Below are 24,340 nucleotides of genomic sequence, written 5' to 3' on the forward strand. Positions count from 1 at the left end.
AAAAACGGTCCTCCGCGTACCACCATGTAGTCTTTCACGTACCACAGTTTGAGAACCGCTGGTGTGACAATTACAGACGTTTGCTGAATCATTAAACTTGAGATAGTCAGTCGATATTATATAATATAGAAGATATAAAATTGGAATAAAATAATAATTTTATTATGTTCATCTCTGCCATAGAAATAAATAAACATAAGACAAATAATTAATACAATGAACATTAAATTTTTTTCTATCGGAATAATGTGTCCTAAAACAATCGCCTTTAATGTTCAGCCTTAAATTCAAAGACGAGAAGTGTAACGATAATATGTCATATTATTGCATAAATGGTAAAAAACAACGGTCGGAATGGATAATAAGAGAAAAGGTCAAGAGAAAGACTCTAACGCAGATAGTTGGACAACTGTATACACAAGGAAACATAGTCCGTGGAGAATGAGTGAGATGCAGTATGTCATGTATAAGGTAAGCGTGTGTGTGACTTTGTGGGTGGAAGGCCTATAAATAGTCCGTGAAGTGTAAAATAAAGTTTCTCCAAGAAAAAATATATCACATTATATTATTTATTAAATATAACCATACGAATTTTCACTGAACTTATAACATAAATTCTTAATATTTTATTATATTATATTAAGCGTAGGTACATACATTTTAATACATATTTTAATCTTAAGTAACAAATTTTTGAAATAATTTAATTATAAATTGATATATTAATGATAAAAAATAGGAATTTAGATATCTTTATATATAATTGATTAAATGTTATTATACAGTCATGATACACATATAAGCAATAGAAGTTTCTTAAAAAATGTATTAACATACATTTGATTGGATCAATTGGGTTAGTTCCAATCAATTGGTTCATCTTCTAGCATCTCTGGATAAAATGTTCATACTAATTGAGAGCATTAGTTGTGAATTTAAATATAATTGTATATTTATTAAGCAAGAAGTAATATACATTTTTTAACTTCTCTAAACAAGATAATATTATGCTTAGGTTTATTGAATGATAATTGTAATTGAGCTACTTTAAACGTATCGTTTTGAAATTAAATATAATAAGAAAAACTTGTGCCAGTCTATTACTTTCTTCGATACATTTTTGATTGGTATTAAAAAGAACTTAATTAAATTGTCATAAGTTTAATTATAGCGTTTAAGATAAAATCATTGGATTCTTATCCATTTTAAAACTATTTTAAGTAAAATATTTTTCTGTGAGCTTTTAAGTAGGTATTCTAAAACTAATTCGATTACATATCTAAGTGTTAATCCATTTATATTTACAACACCTTATCTATATACTTAATAAATTAACTTATAATTTATTAATATGAAATATTATTAGTAGTATACCTTATCGAAGATATCGTATAATATTCGGTATAATACGAGTGTACCCATTTAGTCACTTTCAGATTGTCGAGGAAAATTGTTATTTGTATTTTGTTGAAAAATAATAACATTTTAGAAATAATCTAGTTCAATATAATGCTTGTTTATAACAATATGTGTAATTATTTTTTTTCGATTTAAATTTATTGTAAACTAAAAAATCTATTATTATATTGGAAAGAAAAAAAAAATTCACAAGTCAATTATTATTTGGTGCTGTCGACGTGAATAGAAACTTTAAAAAAAAATATATACATAATATAGTTGTTAGAAAATAACTTTGGACCAACACACGTGTATCGTGTCCATTAAAAGTTTACAACGAGCTTATAACGAGTCCATACATGCAGAATCAACATAATAATGTATTCCATGTATATGTACGTTAATGTATATAATATTTCAACAGTGTTATTGAAAAAAACCATATGTAGAATATCACACGTATTAGACACGTAGACGAAGTATGTGTCAAAGTAGCAATGCTGCGAAATAATAACTTTGCAAAATGTCATTTCAGTCAAATAAAATATATTTTATTTTTTCTTATATATGTATATTTTATTGATACTTTCGAAATATTAGCTATAGTTGCAAATCATTTAATTTAATGTTAGCTTTTAATTTTTATCATATAAAAATGTAAAGAAGAGGTGTTTTAATAATTGAGATGGTATTATGTTTAAAGTTTGGACCACTAAAATCGTTTGGTTGTAAATGTAAATAAAGATAAGCAACTTTTACATTTCTTGACTATAATCTACGTATATTTAAACTTTAAATAACTTATAATTAAAATAATAACAGTTTGTTCAATATTAGTTTTATGTTTATATCAGATTTCAAAAAATTCCGTTTAACTCAAAAAATAAATTCAATGTGTTAATAATAAAATATGTAATTCAACAACGAAAATAGCCAATCTAAAAAGTTTGTAATGGTTTTTTCGTATTTCATAAAAAAAGCATAAACAAATTATTAGACGAGCCCTAGTCACCCCACGTTTGATGAAATCAAAACCTGTGATATTAAAGTTGTGGTTTCGTAGCTTTGTAAGATTTAAATTTATGATCGAAATGCATGAATAAAAAAATGAGACTGTATAGCTAGTATAGTGTTAAAAATAATTTAATTGCTTAAACAAAAAAAATCATTTATACGATAGATTCTGAAAAAATGGATTTAGTTACCATTGCTGGAATAAATTAATGTTTTATTGTAAACGATCTTAGGTTATTTAAAATTATTCTTACCGTTGCTTAACATTTCGTCATCAGTTAGTTGGCTTGGTTTGGTATACAGCACGCCAAATTTGAAATTCACTGATCCTTCTTGCTCTTCCAAAAGTAGCAAATCCTGCAAACAAAATAATTTAAAAGGTCGTAGATTCTCGAATATTTTACGAATTATTCACTATAGTTACCTTTTGAATTTCCGGAGAAAATATTTCCTTTGGACCTTTCTCTAACTTATCCATTGCCGGGAAATTACTGTAACCACACAAATACATAATGATTAATGATATATTATGTACAAGTTTTTTACGCTTATGGATGATATTTATTTGTATAGTTGTACGGTATATTCTTTAACCATATTATACTTGATTAACGGTTTTATGAATCCTTAGTTAAACTTAATTTTAATGTTAACAACTTTTTGGTAAGAATGTAAGATTGTATATATTTTGTTAAAGCGGTTATCAAAGTTTTTTTTCTTGGTACATTAGTATTATCTTCTGAAAGTTTTGGTATACTTCAAAAAATATTTCGTACTTCTTAATAAACAGTATTATTTTTCAAGCTCAGGTAAAACGTTTGTTTATCAATAATGATTATTACTTATTAGGGACAGATATTTATGAATTTTTATTTTTTATGGAACATCTTAGATGGTGTGTTTCTAATTAAATATATATTTTAATAAAGTGCAAATTTAAGTTAAAAATACACATTATATAAATCCTATGCTTAAAAAAACGTTTTAAGCTAAGTTTGATGCGTTATCGTTTAACATATTTCATATTTTATCATTTGATGACAAATTATTTGTTTCGTACTTGGTCTTAAATCGCGACTACATATTCACACTATTTATGGGAGGTTATAATATAACATATTATGTGTGTATTTTTCAATTGGTTATACTGTGTTAATTATATAACCGTTAAAATTTTACTTCCGAATCGACTAAATGGAAATTTGAAAGTATAGTTTTGGTAGCAATTTAGAGCTGACAAAATGGTGGTAAGTGAAATTATTTTGACACAATTAACTGAAATATTACAAAATTTTTGTATTTAATAATAAAATTGAGAAATTGTGAGAGTTATTTCTAATTTTCTCATTTCTCTGGAAGATCTTGTGTAACCATGTTATATTTAATGAAGGCACGAGGTATGAATCTTTATTGCGGTAGTTTTTTTTCTTTCTTGGAAGAGGATAGCTATTATATGAAAAATAACAATGAAAAAAAAAATTTACACTGTTTTTAAAATAATTAAGTTTAGTATCTTATTTCAGTCTGCTAATTATATTATTATATATTATCTATATATTGTTCAAATCTTCTGTCTGTAATTAATTAAAGTACAATGATAAAACGTAAAATGTTCGTATTTTTTCAAATAAATAAATTTGTTCGACATTTTCGTTTTCAATTATATATTGTATACCCGTCATCGGTGTAAATAGTTTAACACCCAAGCGAAAAATATAGAATCGAAAAATAGTGATTAGCATCACGAATAACTCAATAATATTAATAGCAACACAGTGTACTCGCTTATACCTATTTATACTCGAATTTAATGTATAATTGGTTATTATATTTCAATGTGTCATCATATATAAATATATACATGCATAAACCCATAATAATATAATTTTAAAGGCTAAAATATTAATGTCCCGAAAGCCACAAAACACAAAATATAATATTAAAATCACTTAAATATCTGAAAATTTTATTTTATTTAGTTTAAAAATGCAAAGATTGTATAATTATAATAATAGATTATATTAATATCTTATGAATCATAAATTATGATAATATTTATTTTTTTTTCATCACATTTTTATAAACATTCAAGATATTTCTAATATTAATAATATAAAATTACATTAGTGTAGAATATTATTTTGTTATAGTTAATAAATAGGTACTTTTATTATTAAAAAAAAGAACGCTTTGAAAGTCAATAATACAAATTGCGTGAACCAGTATGAAATTTATATAACTTAAAATATATTTCTCTTGCATAGCAATATTTTAATTTATTAGAAAAGCATAATTAAGTTGCAATAAAATTCCAATCCTGATGACTTAATATTTTTATATCGTGGTAGGTATAAGTAATAAAATAATAATTTAATATATCTACCGGGCAGACCCATCCTCGCAGGTATTATAATATATTACATTATGTTATTATGATAAACTGAAATATTATCATACGATCAAAACCGCAAAACAGCTGCCAACGATCGCTGTGGAAATAATAATACGTGTCGCCGTCGAAGCTTTCGTCGTGCAATTACTTAATTTCCGATAGAATCCTTTCCGACTTCACGTCGCCGACCAAAATGCGTACGATAACCACAACACACACACACACACACACACACACACACACACACACACACACACACACACACACATACACACAAACTTGCTGAGAGCTCATCGTCACCGGCCGATCGATCAACACGTCGACGTCCGTTTATCGTTCGTGTAATCCGTCTTTGCGTTTTTCGTACACTCGACCGGTTTCCACAGCAGGCAGTGTGTCGTATGGGAAACTTAATCCTGACGACACCATGAACAGGGTTCAAACAATCCATTAATACACTCCGAGGAGTCGTAAAAAAAAATAATAATAACAACATCCATTTTATACGACGAACGATAATATGGGCCGGTAGTATTATATTTTTGAATGTACATGTTTATATCGTGCATACACAGTGTATGTTTGCACACTTCTTGATGATACGACAATGATATTATTATGCATTATTATTATTATTACTGTGATATTTTTTTGCTGACTTGATTTTCATTTGGACAACAATAGTTGGTTTCTTCACCACAACACATATCGATCAAAATACATTTTTAAAATTATTTTTTGTTGACCATTTCGTTTTTAGCACACATGAAATAAGTATTTTAGTTATAAAACATATTTTCTTTGTTGGATGACTCAATCCAACTGTGTAAAATGCGTAAGTAAAATTAATAATTATTTATGCTAAAAAAAAAAATACAATCTCTCCTAATTCCTCGGTTCTGGTCTTTAATTATCAATAACCAATACTCCGCTTATCGAACATAACAAACACAGTACAAACAAATCAATCAATCATTCGAAACTACTTCTAGGAAATATTTTCAAGACAATTCCAAGAATACTCTCAAATACTACATCTGACGCTTCTAAAAACCACAACGGGGTGAGTTTTTCTATAATCACTGACCATAAAAACCACATTTTACTATTATCACCCTACACTGGTGTATTTACAGTTTAAGTCCCTGCTATATATAATAAAAGAAGCGTTTAAAATTATTTCATTTTTTAACTTGAACAATTGTAACATAATTATAAATGATTCTTTAAGCGCCTTTACATCAACATCTAACCTATATCTAAAAAATGAATCAATTCAAGATATATAAAAATTAATATCAGGAATCAATAAATCGATGTCATTCATGTGACTCTTCTCGCATACACGGAAATGAGAAAGCAGACATAATTAATAGCCTACTTAACAACCTCTTTAACGCCTGTCACAATAACCAAAGTAGTAACACTATCAGAGACACTCAACATTTTCTAAAATATAATTAAGAAAGAATGGTAGAAATACTAGATAAATTTATCATTTTCGAAAAAACTTAGAAACACAAAATACAATGTTAAAAAATGGGATTCCTCCTTGAAATAAAAAGAAAAGAGGAAGTTATCATACTTGAGTACGAATAGGATATATCCACCTTACTCATGCACACCATTTCTAGATCCAAGATCTAGTACCAATATGTGGCGCATAAAATATAAATCTAACAGTATAGAAAATGCCCTCAACATTAGCCCGTCAAATTTTCAAGAACTGATCTTCAATACAAGCTATCAAAGAAAAAACATCCAAACAATTTACAAATTGATTAACACTATAAAATTAAGTTAAAATTCTGTCTTTATTGAGTATTTTTAAAATTTTTTTTTACTATATAAATTATAACCCATAATTGATTTTAAGATAAAGTAAACTAAAAACCTATGTAGTCGAAGCCTCAACATGTTTAAAAAATGATAATAAAAATAAAAACATTAAATTATTATCTATTCAATATAAAGTTCTGTTTTGTATACATATAATTCTTAAAAGTGTTTTGAAATCATATACAATGTATACGCGTCCATGGATTACGATAATGTCGATAAGACATTTTTAGCTTCTTTAGCTTCATGTTTATGTACACCGCAATTAAAGTCAGCAGATTTTTAATTTTTCTTTCTCTCAGTCCATTTCTGTTTCACTACGTTCTATCTCAAAAATGTCGTATTAGGTTTCAACGACAACTTTATTCACGAAATAATATAATAACTTTGCCATCTCGGGTCGCGACGAGATTATAAAATAATAACACAACAACTGAGGACACCGGGTATAATGACATTAGTCAGGATTTCTTCATACCTTTTGTCTCGTATACATATATGCCTACCCCCATTGCCCCGCTGCATCGTATAACATGACGTATTATATTCTGTACTTAAAACACGTCTCTAATTATTATTCTTCAATGGTATTAATATTGTTTAACATCATGACGGGATTTTGTGCTAAACGCCGTAATAATGAGAAGAAGCTGCCAAGAAGGGGAAACGTATTATTTTATACGTATTATATAATAACATATTATAATATTATGTATTATAGCATTATTTTTATGGTAACAACTTTCATTCACACATTATCCTAGCAAAGATAATACTGTTGCATGAATATATATGAAATATATGCATATTTTATCATCTGGTTTAATTTGGATAGAGTAAAATAATCGGTGTGCTCAGGTATTCAAGTAATTAATAATACACTTTAAAAAAGAAAATAAAAATATTAAATTAGGGATAATACCTATAATGTTTATCATAACAAACTAGATTACTCCAATTCAAAATGTTCTAGTACGGTTGATTAAGCTGATATATTTTAATTATTGTATAAGACCTAGTCAAAATAGTTTAAGTAAGTCATAATTAGGTAAAATAATATAAAATCGAATGGTGTGGTTGTCAGATTTACTTACACTAAAAGACCGAAGTCTTGGATTACTCACTGGTCTCCATTTTATGTACTTAATATTTAAGAATGTTCACCAAGAAAAAGGCCACTGTTTTCTTTACTTGACGGATTTCTCATAATGTCAATACCATGATATAGGACAAAATTCAATATTAATGTTTTAATATACTTTTGGAATGAAGAACACGTTATCATTAAATTATAATACGATTTATATAGAATTTCTTATCAATCATAAATTCATAATAGTTATTTGTCATACATGCTGGGCACCATACTATACATAGTGACGTTATAGAAATATAGTTAATAGTTGTATAATACATATTTAACATTTCTATCTCTCACACACACACTTGGTATCAATTTAAAAAAACTAATTTATATTTATGTTGATAAAATATAATGTTTGTAGTCCATAGTTATTAATTATATGTCTGATTTTTTTTTTTATTGACCCTAATACAATATGTCCTAGTATTTTCTTAGAAAAACACAACAATACATAAAAAAACATGAGTCCATTTCAATAAGAAACAACAGCTCTTTGAAAAATCTTATTATACTATATAGGTATTGTTAATTATTTGTATCTATAATTTTAAGTTAAATATTTTAATATGTTTTTTCCGAAGAGTTGTACCGTTTATATAATTAAAACAAAAATAATAACTTGATGTTTATTAACGTTGGTTAGAACGAGAATACAATTTATTTGTAATTTATGGTTTTATGCTTTTCTGCTTTACTATAATTTTAGAGGTAGGTATAATAAGCATTGTTTTGTGTTTCTAGAAAAATCATACTGTGCATAAATACCACGATCTTTATACCAACCGTACAGTACTGCAATGAATAGAAAATAGTTTATTCACACTGAAAATGTTATAAAACTACGTTTTATTATCTCAATAAGGGGAGGAGATACTTATATTCGATCAATAGGTTTTTGAATTATTACACGGTCTAAGATGATTTAAATTAAATAGACGAACGAAGGAGATATAACGATGACCATCACCTCGTAATCCTCAACTACCCATAGCTATGTATAGATCTCAATTTAAACGGATCAAGTAGTGACCCACTTGTTGTATTTAAATATACCCACCATCCATTGCGACGAAAATATTTTGTGATAAAACGTAGTTAGGGCCTAAAAATTAAATTAACATTTCGTGTCAACGCGTTTTTACATAATGGTAAAAAATACATAAAAAGAATTCAACGTAAAGTTTAATTTAGTATTATTTATTTTGCGCAGGTTGTTACTGTACTAAATAGTTTTAATAGTTTTATATATACACTGTTAGTAAAACAAAATCTATTTTATATTTATATGAAACCATTTTTAAGGACGATAATATTGAATACTGAGAATTTTTATCCACACTGAAATTTTTCTCAAAAAAAAAAAAAATCAACTGTCTAATTATTTTATAAGGTTGGTTCTCATTAGAAAAAAAAAGTGTATATCGTCATAAGGCTACCATAGAAAATAATAGAAAATATAAATAATTTAAAATATAGTATTTAAATATACATAAAAATCCCACGGATGAATAAATTCATAATTAAAAGAAAAATGGAGAAGAGTAGCTTTGTGAATCTGTTTAGTGTTGACAACATTTACATTTTCAAAGCAGATGTTGTAGTTTAATAGTTGTGTATTGAAAAATGTATAATACAAAATTTAATCATGTATTGGATTTCACTGGAATTATAATTATAACTAATTTTTTTTTTATAATCACGATACACGTTAATAATAGTGGTATATATTTTGAGTGTTTATTATGCCTAATTAAAAGGATAATAATTTATTTGATCCTTTATATTCCATAATATATGTAAATGAGTTATCCATTATCGCAGAAAAATAATAAACCACTCAATTAATTAACTTCCGATCAAAGTCATAACATTAGCACGATTAGCACTCATCATTTCGGTTCTGAAAATGTTAAATATCAATCGATTGGGTTTGAAAAACCACACCAAATCTTATTAAATACTTAGCGCTTAAAGCAGCCTAAACAGCCGGCAGATACTTTTTACACCAACGACGCTACATTTTAAATGATGTAATAGTGATTTAATTAGCTTTTATATACCAAATAATTAAATTCTAACGAAGTTAAATTTTTAAATACTTAGTTATTATAAGATGTTACATAGAAAAATTAAATTATGAACATAATATCGTGGTATTTCACATTTTTAGTCCTAGAAAAAAGTAATAATTAAATGTATAGGCGAATAATAAAAAATAATAAATAATTTTTAGAGTGTTGTATACCTACTTTAGTTTACATTCTATAATGATGATAATACATAATAATGTACTATATTTTAGGAAAAAATATTATTTTATTTTAAATGTTTAAAAATTTATATTGAATATGATAACTGAGGAAGTTATTTGTGAAAACTATCAAACACGTGTTTATAATGTTTTCGCTATGCTTCTGTGTGGCGAGATGATTTTGATATATACATATAGATAACGATTTAAAATAAATAAATAACAGGGGTAACCGACCTTTAGGAGTAAAATTTGATGAGAAAGAAGAATAACCGGCAGTATCATCTTTTCCACCAATCTGTTTTACAAACACTATATAGTATAGTTATAAGACAATCTCAGATTATGATAAAGGAGGAAAACCATTTACCCATTTATGCCGTTGTATATAAATGTATAATAAATTACACCTAAACACGAATTTATAATGAGTGTCATTCAATTTACGTTTCAACTTAAATTAAAAAAAAATGTTTCGTGGTGTATAAACAAATGCTTTGGATAGGTACTTATATTTATTTATTTATTTTCGCATTACCATGGCTCCACTACCAGTTTTAAAAAAACGTTTTTAAACTACAGAGACCGTACCTACTTCAAATATAAATGATATGAGATCGATATACGGTGCACACGGCAGTAACAAACATGGTGAACTAATGAACGTTCAAAATTCAAATTAGGTACAACACAGTATAAAAGTATGGTTAAACCATTAATGCAGAAGGTAGCTGTAATTGAGATTTGACAAAATACGATAAATAAATCAATGATAACATAAAATATAGCTAGTAGCTAGTATACTACAATTATTTAGTTCGACATGTTCAAAAGAATATAATCATACAATACTTAAGAAATTAAAATTAACAATTTTTTGAACTTTAAAAGTTAGATCATTAATTTTAAGTGAAACAAAAACTTGAAAACAACCTAATTTTATAGAATATATAAAAAGTTTTCACTTAATGAATTGCGGTGAATGGAAAGTTTAACTTTCATGAAAGACATTAAACCTAATATAATATTTAAAATAAAATAATAAATTATAGAAATCCATTTAACTTTGATAAGACTATTAATGAGCATTGAGCATTTGAAATTTTATAGTCGAGTTTTGAAGTATAAAAAGATTAACGTAAAATTATGTAATTGAAATTAATAAAGTTATAAGTAGGTACTCACTATGAATTTTTTACTATTTTACTATTTTTACCAGGATATTTTTATAAACTTAATAATGAGATATTCGATAATATTTTATGGTTTTACGTAAATTCAATCGGTATCAAATAATGATAGGTTGCTGTTGGTTTTTTAACTTTAAATCTTTACATACTACTATTTTATCGTATTTTAAATTTGGTTTTTTTGACATAAAATAGTTGGTCCTGTTTTCATTCTTTAATTATTGATATAGCACGATTATTACCATATTTTAAATTTGTAAAATATTATACATATCAAGCTTTATATTTTACTCGATTTTAAAGATATATAATATAGGTCGTAGTAGCCTAGCTTTACGTTTAATAATAATTTTAGCACTTGCACTTTGAAATTAAATTTCAAAATCGATAAATTAAAAACAAAATATTATTGATAACGAAATTAAATATATAAATAAAATTATATTTTCAGATTCATTAATAACAGTGTAATCGGTGCAATACTGCCGACATAGTAATCTGCATAGAAACAGTAATTAAAATTACTAATAGGTAGTCACCACTCACTAGTCATATCAGGTAATAATTTAATTTTTAAAAAAAAATAAAAATTACACTCCCCTCTCCAGCCAAACAAATCCAACCAATATGTTTTTATAAAATTTATCAAATAAACTCACTGACCTTTGAAAACATATCAATATATTATTAAATAATAAATTAATATATTTAAATATTCTAAATAATATTTTAGATAGAGATTTTTGTTTGTATTATTATTATATAAATGTATATACGAGTACAATTATTATGTATAAATATAAAATATTATATTATCATAATATTTGATTTATTAATTTTATAATTTTTACCATATAATTTATTATATACCTTTGTAAATATTACAAGTAAAATATTAATACTTTTTTCCATTTTAATTGTTTAGTACAATTCTTTATTTTAAATTTTAAATTGAAAGTATTATCGTACAAGATAATCTCCCTGGTAATATACAATTTGTAAATTTTAGTAATAATATCTATTGGTTAATTCAAATTTGCTTAAACTTCACTCACATATGACTAATCTAATTGCAGTTATTGAGAGAAAAATCTTTATAGTATTTTTATTATTCGAATAAGATTCTCAAAGTTTATAATTATGAATTATTCGTAGAAAATTCAAAAATTAAGTTAATTTAATATTTATTAATAATGTTGCATGCAATCCTCAAAGATTTCTGTGACATTGTACTACTGTAAGTACCGTATTGTACCTATATATTTAATATATTATGTTATACCTAAATCAGCTGACGATATTTGCAATTCATTTGACATCATTTTTATCAATGAAACTAAATTCGAAATCATTATGAAGTATATAAAAAGTATTGACTAAAATATGTTTTTTATTAATTAAATAATAAATTGTGAGATTGAAACAAAGAAATAACAAACTTTCCGAAACAAATTTTTATTGGATTTAAACCGTTCCGACTATAATTGTGGCACGTCGTATGTCGTTATTACACTGAGTGATTCATTAAGTATGTCTCATTGTTTCGCCCCTAATTTTTCTTCAATATTGTAGTTATTCAAAATTTGATTTTTGTAATTTTAAAATATACTTAAAAATCATATTTTCAAAATTTAAAAAAATTGTATACTTCTTAAGAAGTATCCTATGGAGATATAAATTTCTGTTTTTAAAATGAATTTAAAACATTTTTCTTTTCCACTATTAATTATTTAGTGGATCATTTTTCTTAAAATGTTGACATATCAAAATCAAAGTTCAAACTAATGGTTTTTGAGTTATTTAACTTGATGTACAAAGGAAAAAAGGTCTATTATGATGGGTTAGATATATATGGGTGACTTGAACATTTTTGTAATTAATATTATTTTATCAACATATTTTATAATTTGTAAAAACGATCCAAGTATAATTAATAGATATGTACTACATTTGATATTATCTCTAATTTATATATATGTAAAATGAATGTTTTTATAACACTATTATTTTTCTTAATATGTTCATATAATATAAATGTTTACTAAAAAAAAAGAAGTTGATTTAGCCACAAAATATTCCTTAAAAAGGAAGTACAAAAAGAAAAAAAGGGCATGAGCATCATACTTGGTAAATCACACAACAGGTATAATACGGGTCGACAACACGATATGAATTAAATAGAAATTATTGTTGACACCGACACAGAGCGTACATATTACCTATTTTAATATTATACACTTACGACATTTTTTAGAGTCACAACCTAACAAATATTTTCGGAGAATTGTAGTGGACGGTGATCACTTTCAAATTACTGACATATAACATAACAGATTGTTATATATTATGTAAATAACATACGACGTACAAAATAAAGAACCCCATCAAACTAGTTGCATCAATGCACTTTAAAACGGTATATATATCATATGGGTTGGTTACTTATATGCCCATGTATATCATTACGGTATATCAGACGATATATGCTTTTAGCCTGGATAATCATGTATTATGCACGTACCTATATGAGCGATGTATATATAAGATATATGAAAGCTTATTCAAATCGGATTACACTGGATCTACGCAGCTTTTATCTATTTTCAGGATCCTCGGCCAAACTTCGCGGGGCGTACATGCATTTATATATATTGTAATGCACGTCATCTTATTGAGTTAGAGTCACGCAGTATTACAATGTATATTAATTATTAAACAACCCAACATAGTGGTCTGAAATAGTGAAATACAATAAACGTATAGGCTGATAAAATATATTGTCATCAAAAACTTTTAAAAACGTCTAAGGTAATACATTATTTCTGTATAATATTATACATGCGTCATAAAATATAATAATAGTTGACACTTAACGGGTACTTTCGTGATAAACATAGCTTATAAATGATAACATGTTATTGAGTAATTTGATTTTATGTCCGATACTTTATCTAACGCAAGGTTTCAAATGTTTTTTCGGACTTAAATATTTAATAGGTTGTTTTTGTTTTTCATTAAATGGAAGGCATCACTAAAGAAGAAGGGTTAAACAGTGTATTATTAAAAAGTGTTTTATTGAATTATTTGAATTTTTCGACTAATTAATAGATTTATAAACTAATCAAAATTGTACACTGACAGTTATACCTAATTTATGATTAACTTTTATGCGTGGTATTTTAAAAATGAATAATTTAAACTCCTTATTCAAAAATTCACTACTTATTATAGTAAAACTTTTAATTTTTTTAATATTATGAGCCATTATTATTTTTTATTATTTGCATTAATCTTAAGCTATATTTCTAATTTATATTGATTTTTACAGTCACCGTTCTAGTGCAAAGTGAAAATTGTATGTACGCAAATTTTTGTTTTCGTTATTTATAATTGTGCTACACACTGTAATTAATTTATAGTAAGTAAAATTAGGGTTAGTAATTGATAATAGTTAGTGTAATAGATTGTGGGATGTGAATAGGTAATACCCATTGGATATTAGTAATTTTTTTCAAAATATAGGAATTTTTTATTTATGTAATATTTTTGAGATCCAACAACAACGTCGCTTTTCAGTCACCGCGGATGGTGGACTTCAAAATGTATTGATTTTGTCTGCTTAAATTTTAATTTTAGACTACTATAGATGCTGGTACGGACATTTGTTAAATAATAATAATACTTAACTTTGACTAGTAATCAAAAGTTTTAAATAAAAGTCACATTAGAAACCGTTTATAATTGTACGAACGATATAATAATATAATAGTATACTTTTCGGGGTAGCTTATAAATTTACTAGAATTCTATTTAAGTGTGGAATTTTTTCCTTTCATATAAATCCTGAACCGATTTAACATATTATTTCGACGCAATTATTATAAGTGATTGACTCGACCAGATTACGCACTTCTTGTCTAAAGTCCAGATATAAATACGCACGCACTTGAGACTGCTAATGAATATATATATATATATATATATCAGATAATTCGGCTTTAATCCTCCTATGCATATATCATCGTCAAGTCTTCTTTATTTTATCCAAACAGTAATTACGTAGAGGAAACATGTTCAAGCTATCTCGTTTTATAATGTGACTTTTCAGCGACTTGTAAGCAGGCAATCAGCGTATATAAAATGACAAAATCGTGAAAAATCTTCTAGGATACAAAATGATTGGAGTTTAAACGAAAACAACTATAATTCCGAATCAAAATTGTTAAATTGTAATACAGAAACTATAATAATAATTCCACTGCCTTTACTTTTGAGAACGAGTACAAGCTAGAATCAGAAGATATTTAAAACTATAAGGTATCATTTAATTAAAGTTAAAATTTATTCTTCATAAAATATGTAATATTTATACAATTTGTATTCAGTATTGTAAACAGTACTCAACTGAATAGTTGAAACTAAATTGATTAACTAGTGAAAGGTAACTATTACGCTTAATCACTGACTACTGTTATGCATTTTATTACTGCGCGTTTATATTTTATAATAAATCAAATTATATGATATTAATTATGCGTATGGGGTGGACACATTTAGATAAGATTAATCCTTAAGATAATTATTATAAATATGACAATTTATCATCACATAACCACGGGACAATAAACCTTTTAATATAGGTGCAGGAATTATGTGTATACATATGATTTTAGATGTGTAAAAAAAATGTATATAATATAATCATATTTATGACCATTATATTTCATTATGAATACTTCACTGGGATATAGTAAAAATAAAAATCTTTATACATATATGTTATATATATATATATGTATGTGTGTGTGTGTGTATTTTTTTTTTAAGTCATTAATTAAAATCGTTTTATAACATTTGTAGTCGAGGCATAGAATATTATATAATGTACAACTACGTTTAAAGCTAATAACCACGTGATTATCAAAAACACAACGATGATATCGAGGGAAGGAATCATTGTAAAATAATATAAATTTGTACAATTTCATGTAATATGTAATAAACATGGGAAGATCAAATCAGCGAATTATTAATTTTTGATGGAATTTGATGTTATATTACTGGAATAAAAATGTTTTGATTTCGAAAAAATTACTGAAATATTAAAGAGTAGATGAAGGAAATTCTGTTCCCTGGTTAAGTTTAATATTACAATACAAAAATTTATATTATTGAATGTTATTTATGAGTTAACGAAAAAAATGCCCATAAACTGATTTCTTGTAAGCTTGAAGATAGAAAATACGTAAAGTTGTGTTTCTATTTCTGTTTAAGCTGGATTTTTAATCATTTGGTCAAATATTATAGGTTAAAAAAACAAACTTTTTTATATTAATTTTTCTATTTGGATTTCAAATTTTTGGATTAGAGCATATATTTTAGTACTTACACATATATAACATTTTCTATACTTACAAACTATTTTACATTTTACAGATATATATATTTTACACTAGAATTATGTTTGAAAAAGTAAAATATTTACAGCCCTATGAGTATATAATTTGTAATGTTTTTAACAAATCAAAAATATTTTGTGTTTTAATAATCAAATTTAAATCTATTTTAATGGCGTGTATTAACAAACAATACGACAACAGTTTATTCTCGAACTACCTGTTTAGAAATTAATAACGGTTGTATAATATATCGGTAAAACGTGCGAAATTGTTGATTCAAAATAAACATATTTCAAAGATATGACGTGTCGATTTCGAGGCCGTATTTTATCCAACAAATACCGCCGGAAAATCGACTGAAATTAGAGGATTACTAATATGGCATTATTATACATAAAATATGAAAGTAAAATAATATAACATGAAATAAGCTTCCTAGTTCCTGTCACGAAATGTAAATTATTTTACCTGTCTACATTTTATTCATACTACCTATACACGTGGGAAATCTGATGAGTCGGATTATACAACATACACACAACACATATTTATATAAGCAGGTCATCAAGACGAAAGGTCGGTACCACCGAGAGCTTATAGCATCAATATTTGTGTTTTAAAATGTTTTAATTTATTATATTTTTTTAAGATAATTTTGAAGAGTCTGTCTATTTAATTCCGTTTCCGTGTGTATTTTTTTTCAGTTTGTATTCTCACAAAGTATTTTAAAAATGACAAAATACGTTTACCAATCAAACTAACAAAACGTTATTAATTAAATATATTTTGTGAATGATTTTTATATTGCATTAATAAATAATTGATAACTACAATTTAATGACAGATGTTTATAAAAGTCTTAAAATTAGATAGAGTATGACTCTATTTTTGGAAATTAATAAACAGTGTTTGAATTTATTTTCAGGTAAACAAAACAGTAAGAATGTTTTTAAAACTTTAAAACTTAAAACAAATAAAGACGTATGACCAACTGTAATATTGCTAATGAAAATCATATTTAAATATTACAATACTGCATGCAATACACACTGCAGCGTGTACCAATATTTATTTTTAATTTTCACCAAACCTAAAATATTTATATAATATGTATAAGAATATATAGTTAATAAATGGTGATTCTGAACTTCAATAAAATAATTTTGATCCACCACAACACCACAGGACATTTCTTAATTGGCATATAAAAACTAAGCAGGGATTTAAAAATTCCAAAATTCTTAATTTAATTTATTTTTAAATAGTAAGTGATGTTGATCATTTTTTTTTTTTTTTGAATCACCATTCACTTTGGGTAGATAAAATTTTGTATTAGTTTTATATATAGACACGTATAGTAGGTATTGAATGTCGATGTAATGATACAAAATAATTTTTTTTATTCATAATCCAAATATTAAATATGGGTTGAAATTTCCGATATTTTGAAGTTTTTCTACTTTTCCGAATAATATTATATTGTTTGTCACTAGAAGTTTTATACTAGGTAATTTTTTTCATGCCACAATATCCGAGTATGTAAATTTTATTTTAAATTTTGTTACTATCAGTAATAATGAAATTGTTTTAAAATAATGTTATCAACTATGAAAAAAAATATTACATTTAATAATAATAGTTTTTATTTTAGATTTTGGAAGTTTGATCATGTTTAATTGGTGTAAAATCATTTTGGATAGTTTAATTCCCTAAAACCTCCTTAAACTGTACAAATACACCACACACACAAACATTATATATATATATATATATAAACTAACACAGCATGTTATAATAACATATTTTTGACATATTATAAAGCCTAACGGGAGATTTTTAGGCAAAGAGTAGCATTAAATTCTACGTCGAACCCAACATTACCCCCAAACTACCACATACCGCGAATTATTCATATATTTAAACCATAATTCATTTTTGCTAAGTACCCGCAGCTTGAATTTCAACCATAATAGCATTTTAAACATGCAAAATATACTCATTAAAGTACTATTGCACTTTAATATAATATACATTAAATAATATATTTTTGTATTCTTCGGGTTTTAAAAAAAATAAATAAAAATAAACGTACTAAAACTAATAAACAATTTAAGAACGGTTAATAAAGTAGTAAAATTTTATCAGTAAGAATATAAATATAAGTTAAACATTGTTATAACAAAAACAACGAAATTAATTATAATTAAATTAATTAGTTTTTATAATAATGTATACCATGTAAATTTAGTAAATAATTTCACGTTTGACTAATTATGCGTTTTATTAATAATATATTGATTAAAATATATATATATATTTGGATTTAAAATCTAAAATATATTTATGGAGATTTTGCAATACCAGTTTTTAAAGTAAAATATACCTATAATACGTATGTAACATGTATATACGTTTCAACATATTGATATGTATTTTACACTTATAATAATTTTAAAAACATATTTTATTTTATTGTTACATCAACCTTGGATCTTTTAAGCTATATATTTCTAATTTATTATTCTTGAAAGGAAAAAATCTCATTTGAAATTTCTAAAAATTACGTATTTTTAGAAATTGTAATGGAAAAAATACAGCTTTAAACAAAAAAAAACTTTGACTCGATGGAAAATATGTTTTTAAATTATTATTGAAATAAAATTCAATTTAATATGTTGGAACACGTTTAAGTTTATTTTTTCCAAAAAATAGTAGCGCGAAATACCTATACATCATTGTTTACATATTTTTGGTCATTAAAATATTGTATATAAAATATCAATATATCTCGTTTGAGATGGGAGGACCAGAGATTTAAGAACAGCAGAACTTGGAATAAAATGAAAGAAGCAGTAAAGGCTACTGACAGGTGGATGAATATATGCTTAGAGAGCTGGCCTTAAAGGCCGTTACCAAATGAAAGAAAAAGAAGATAAAAAATATAAATTATTGTATTGAATTTCTGTAGATATTATAATATAATTTACTGTGTTTTCTAAAAGTAATTAAACCTACCAGGGAGTTTAATTTCGAGAGGCAAAGTTGGTACCCAGAAAGTGTTGTGTACATTTGTACTAATTGATTCCTGGGTCCGGTCCATACCATTTAGTTTGCATACCAAATATTGTAGGTACCCAATTAGAAACATGACAAGAATACATTTAATTTATTTAAGAACAACGTATGTATAAAATTGAATAAAAACTCCGAAAAGACATTAATGAATATATCGAAAAAAATGTAAGCCAGATTACATAGTTTGTATAGTCAATAATTTATAATCATTTTTATAGTTTAAAAATAAATTTATGTACATACTTCCCTATTTTTTACAATACGCATCGTTTGAATAATAATCCAATTTATTTTAATAATATTCAAATTTATTAATATATGGAGGACAAGTAAACGATGTTTATATTATAGCTTATAAACAATTATGAATTACCATCTTTAATTTCTAGTAAAACAGATAAATTTGAAATCAAACTCAAAATGGTTAGCTTTTATGATAAACTCAAATTTGAATACTACCTGATAAAAACAAACCGTTTTTTTACTTACTAATTCTTAATGTAGTTATGCGAAACAATATTTATAAATTTATGGTTTGTTCCCAGTTTGTGAACACTAGGTTTTTCGACCAAAAAACCAGTTTTTAGTTATTTTTTAAAAAAAAACCCAATTTTCCAACAATGATAATAGTAGTTGCATGCTTTTTGGCATAGCAATTTATATAACTATAAACCGGTACCACATACTATTTAGTTATCTTATTCTAATATGGCTATCATACAATTATATACTAAATACACTAGATATCAGATTAAATGTTTGAATTAGTTAAAAAAAAAGTTTTAAAAATATTGTTCGTTTAGATGCGTATCTACCGCACAAAAAATTTAGGACTATAATATAAGGTATGCAAGTAAACATGACAAAAAAATAATAATATGCCTAAATTTAATCTGTTATATATTAATTTGTAACATACACATTATTTATTAAAATATATATTGTCATTCATAGGTAGATTTGCATGATTTATATATTTTTTTGTAATTTTATTTTCAGTTATACTATGATTTTATTTATTTTTAAATTAGTTAATGAGTCAAATTATATTAATCTTATGATAAGTTTAAAATTTAATCATCTAAATATATATTTTTTTAATTCACCTTAGCAGTATACATAACGTATAAGGTCATCTTAATTCAGTTATTGTTTTCTCTTAGGGGACAATTATCAAATAGAATTTTAATTTAGTATAGAAAAATCCAAATAAATTAATTATAAAATACCCGAAAATAAACGATTAAATGTAATTAAGAACTTTTTATATATTATTGCTTAAAATAATTTAACAAATATAATCATGTCTAATATATTAGCATATTTTATCTGACATTTAAACAAGAAGTTATTAAAGGAGAATGCGAGATGAACATTAGTCTAAGATTATTAAAACAAGTAGCATACTCCCATAATACGATATATACCATAACAGAATATATAACAAACGGTTAAGTAATCAATTCATGTATAATGCATAACCTAGTGATTTGCATAATTCTATAGAATATCAAGCGATGTACATTATAGTAATTATTACTAAATTAAGATTTTCCTAATAATAATTGTATTTTAATAATTATCATAATATTATGAAAAAAATAGATATTCCATATAATACAGAGTAATTAAAAAATAAATATTATTTTATTAAAATATGTTGATACTAATCCTACCTCACTACGAACAATAATATGCATAACTGAACCCGACAATAACAGAAAATAAATGAGTAAACAAATAAGGACGGATAGTCTATAATTTTAGCATCATATAGATTATAGAATATATTTTAAGCAAAAAGTAATTACAGTACACTGGCTGGTAACTATATTGTATTGTTGTTGAAAAATAAGAAAATAGCTTCTGGGCAAAATAAAATAGTTTTTTTTTTTTAATTTACATAGTAGTACTGCAGTGTTATAATAATAGTAGTAAAATAGAGGATTAAAAACAATCAAATTAGAATTCTCTTTCTCTTGACTTTCATTGCTTGATAGGTTTTAAATAAAGATTTCGTATTTTATTTTGAAAGAAAATCTGTTCAATTTTAAAGATAATTTTGAGTGACTTTATTATTGTTCTTTGATTCCCATCGTTTTTCCAGTATTACCAAGAGAACGAATAGCAATTCTTAAGTTTACGGAGATTCGAAATGAAGGATTGTTTTTTATTCTAAAAGACCTATTTTAATTTCGTCGTTATATTAGATCTAAATACGTAATATGGATTTTAAAACAAGTTTGAGTTTCTCACCTTGTGTTCTTTAGGTTCCAATAATAAATTTTAAAAAACTTATTAAAATTGTTCTTATAAAATGTAAATACGTTTTATATATTTATATACAATATTTAAAAGTGAATTACGGTTTTTCAGATAAATAAATGAAAAAAAAAATAAAATGTTTACAAGATCCAAAGTAAACATATTAAGATTTTCAATATCAAAATCGTATCATTGGCATGATTGAATGCAAATTGATGAATTTAGCAGTAAAAAAAGATGCGGTATACGAGACGATCCAAATTGTTGAAATGATGTGTTTGCATGCAAGAATAAGCCAGGACCCTTCTTTATATCTCATTCCACATCTACACATCACATTAATGAGATAATTTATTATTCACACAATTATGAATAGTAATATTATGCACAATAAGAAATTAGTTTAAAATTTAAAAAACTTTCATATTAGATTTAAAAATTGTTTAAGTTATTCCTGAAGAGTATAACGAAAATTACTTAACAGTTATATAGTAGTGATACTGTATGTTTTATGCTGTTTATTATTGAGATATAATTAATAGTTATTTAAAACCAATTTATTTTAGATAACATTAACACAAAGGTTAAATTAGGTATATAATACATAATATTTCACACTAAGTTATCTATTATAATACATACACCATACACTAATAGGCGTTTATTGGTCTGTGGAATATGTTTAATACATAAACTAAAAAATACAGATAAAGAGAATAAAGTAACATATTTTTATTCATAAAGGGATACGCGAAAACGTATTAATATGTAAATTTCCATTTTGTTTTTCTTGGACATACCACTAGGGAGAAGTAAAACTAAACATGTTATACGGTCTTTTTTTATTATTATTATTTCGTCAAAATTTTCTAGTTAATCCCATGAGTGGATACCAGACAAGTTGTTTATAGAGTGTATACATATATTTTTCACCAAGGAAGAAGAAAAAAAAAATTTAAACATAATGAAAAATAAACAACGATCTTTTTTTTTTGATAAAAAAACTTATACAATTTTACATTATGTTTCATATATTGTTATGAATTTACCTTAGTACCTTAATATCTAATACGTTTCTTGAGCATATATACGAGACTACGAAATAATACTTATATATATCTATAAAAGTATTAGTGTATAATATATTATCACATTAGAAAATCAATAATAGGTCAACTATTTAATGTTAATAATAGAAAGATGTCAAATTATAGAACATGACAAACAACTTTCATTAGAATTTTTATTTTCTTAATCCTCGATTGACATTTCTATTACATAGTTTTCGCTTATAGGAATTATATTGCACTAGTAATTGTAACATTATATTGTTTCAGTTGGGCCTTTAATTTATTGAAATTTGCAAAGAAAAAAATGAAAAACTCTGACCATAATATACAGTACAGCACTTACTAATATACTGGAGGATTTTTAGGAGAAACTGGTAAAGATAATGAACCTATATTTTACAGGTACAAAATATTGAAAATACACACAACACACACTTTATATACATATGTATTAAAAAAACAAAGGAAAGTAAGTATACGTAAGAGTATCGCTAAAAAAAAAATAATATGTACTGTTGTTGATTTATATTAATTTTTAGTTGCTTTTTTAAATTACTATAGATGATTAAAATCAAAATTTAATTTAACTATATTATCAACGAATGTACAGTTTTAATTTAAGACCTGCCGTCCTTTAATATTTAGAATTACAATAATTCTTTATGGTGATAATTTTGCTAGAATTTTTACCAATACGGGTTATACGATTAAATTCATTATATCCAGTACTTTTAAGTGTTTTAACTACAAAAATTTAATTTTTGAAATCGTATATTTTTGTATAATTTTATTTTAGTCAAAACCTTAAATTGAATATTTAATATAAATATTAAGCAATATAAAATATGTGTAAGATATGTACATCGTTTTGTTTCAATGTGCCGTAATATATATATATAAAATTAAAATATGGTATTACTAAAATACTATTATCTGCTAAAATAATATGTAATTTTCAAAATCAATTTTTTGAAATTTTAAATTTAAGTAAAACTTTTTGAATGAGTTTTTACCTTGTATAATATATTATATCAAAGTATTTTGCATTATAAAAAATCTAAAAATATTAATTATATGTATTATCTGTAATAATTTATATAAGTAATACATAATTCATTACGCTGTTATAAAGTAATATATTACTATTACTGTATTATTGCCTTTTGATATTGAGGTACAAACTTATAATGTATTATACGTATCAGAAATTTTTTGTTAATTTTTTTGCATGAAAAAATATACTTATAAATATAATTAATAATAAACAACGATTTCTCGCAATAGGAATTACTTTGTATAAAAC

At 24.9% G+C, this 24,340-nt stretch overlaps 1 protein-coding gene across 3 annotated transcripts in view; it reads right to left on the minus strand.

The window, feature by feature from the left end:
• Window positions 1–24,340, minus strand: part of LOC113557457 (GTPase-activating Rap/Ran-GAP domain-like protein 3) — a 285,169-nt gene that overhangs the window by 39,279 nt on the left and 221,550 nt on the right. For all 3 annotated transcript variants that reach the window (XM_026962994.1, XM_026963011.1, XM_026963003.1), the window contains exons 7-8: window positions 2,837–2,903; window positions 2,667–2,769 (exon numbers count right to left, since the gene is read on the minus strand). In XM_026962994.1, coding sequence (XP_026818795.1) covers window positions 2,667–2,769; window positions 2,837–2,903 — 170 coding nt within the window. The remainder of the gene's footprint in view (window positions 1–2,666; window positions 2,770–2,836; window positions 2,904–24,340) is intronic.

Source organism: Rhopalosiphum maidis, chromosome 1 (assembly GCF_003676215.2).
Source record: "Rhopalosiphum maidis isolate BTI-1 chromosome 1, ASM367621v3, whole genome shotgun sequence".
In the NCBI taxonomy this organism is placed as follows: domain Eukaryota; kingdom Metazoa; phylum Arthropoda; class Insecta; order Hemiptera; family Aphididae; genus Rhopalosiphum; species Rhopalosiphum maidis.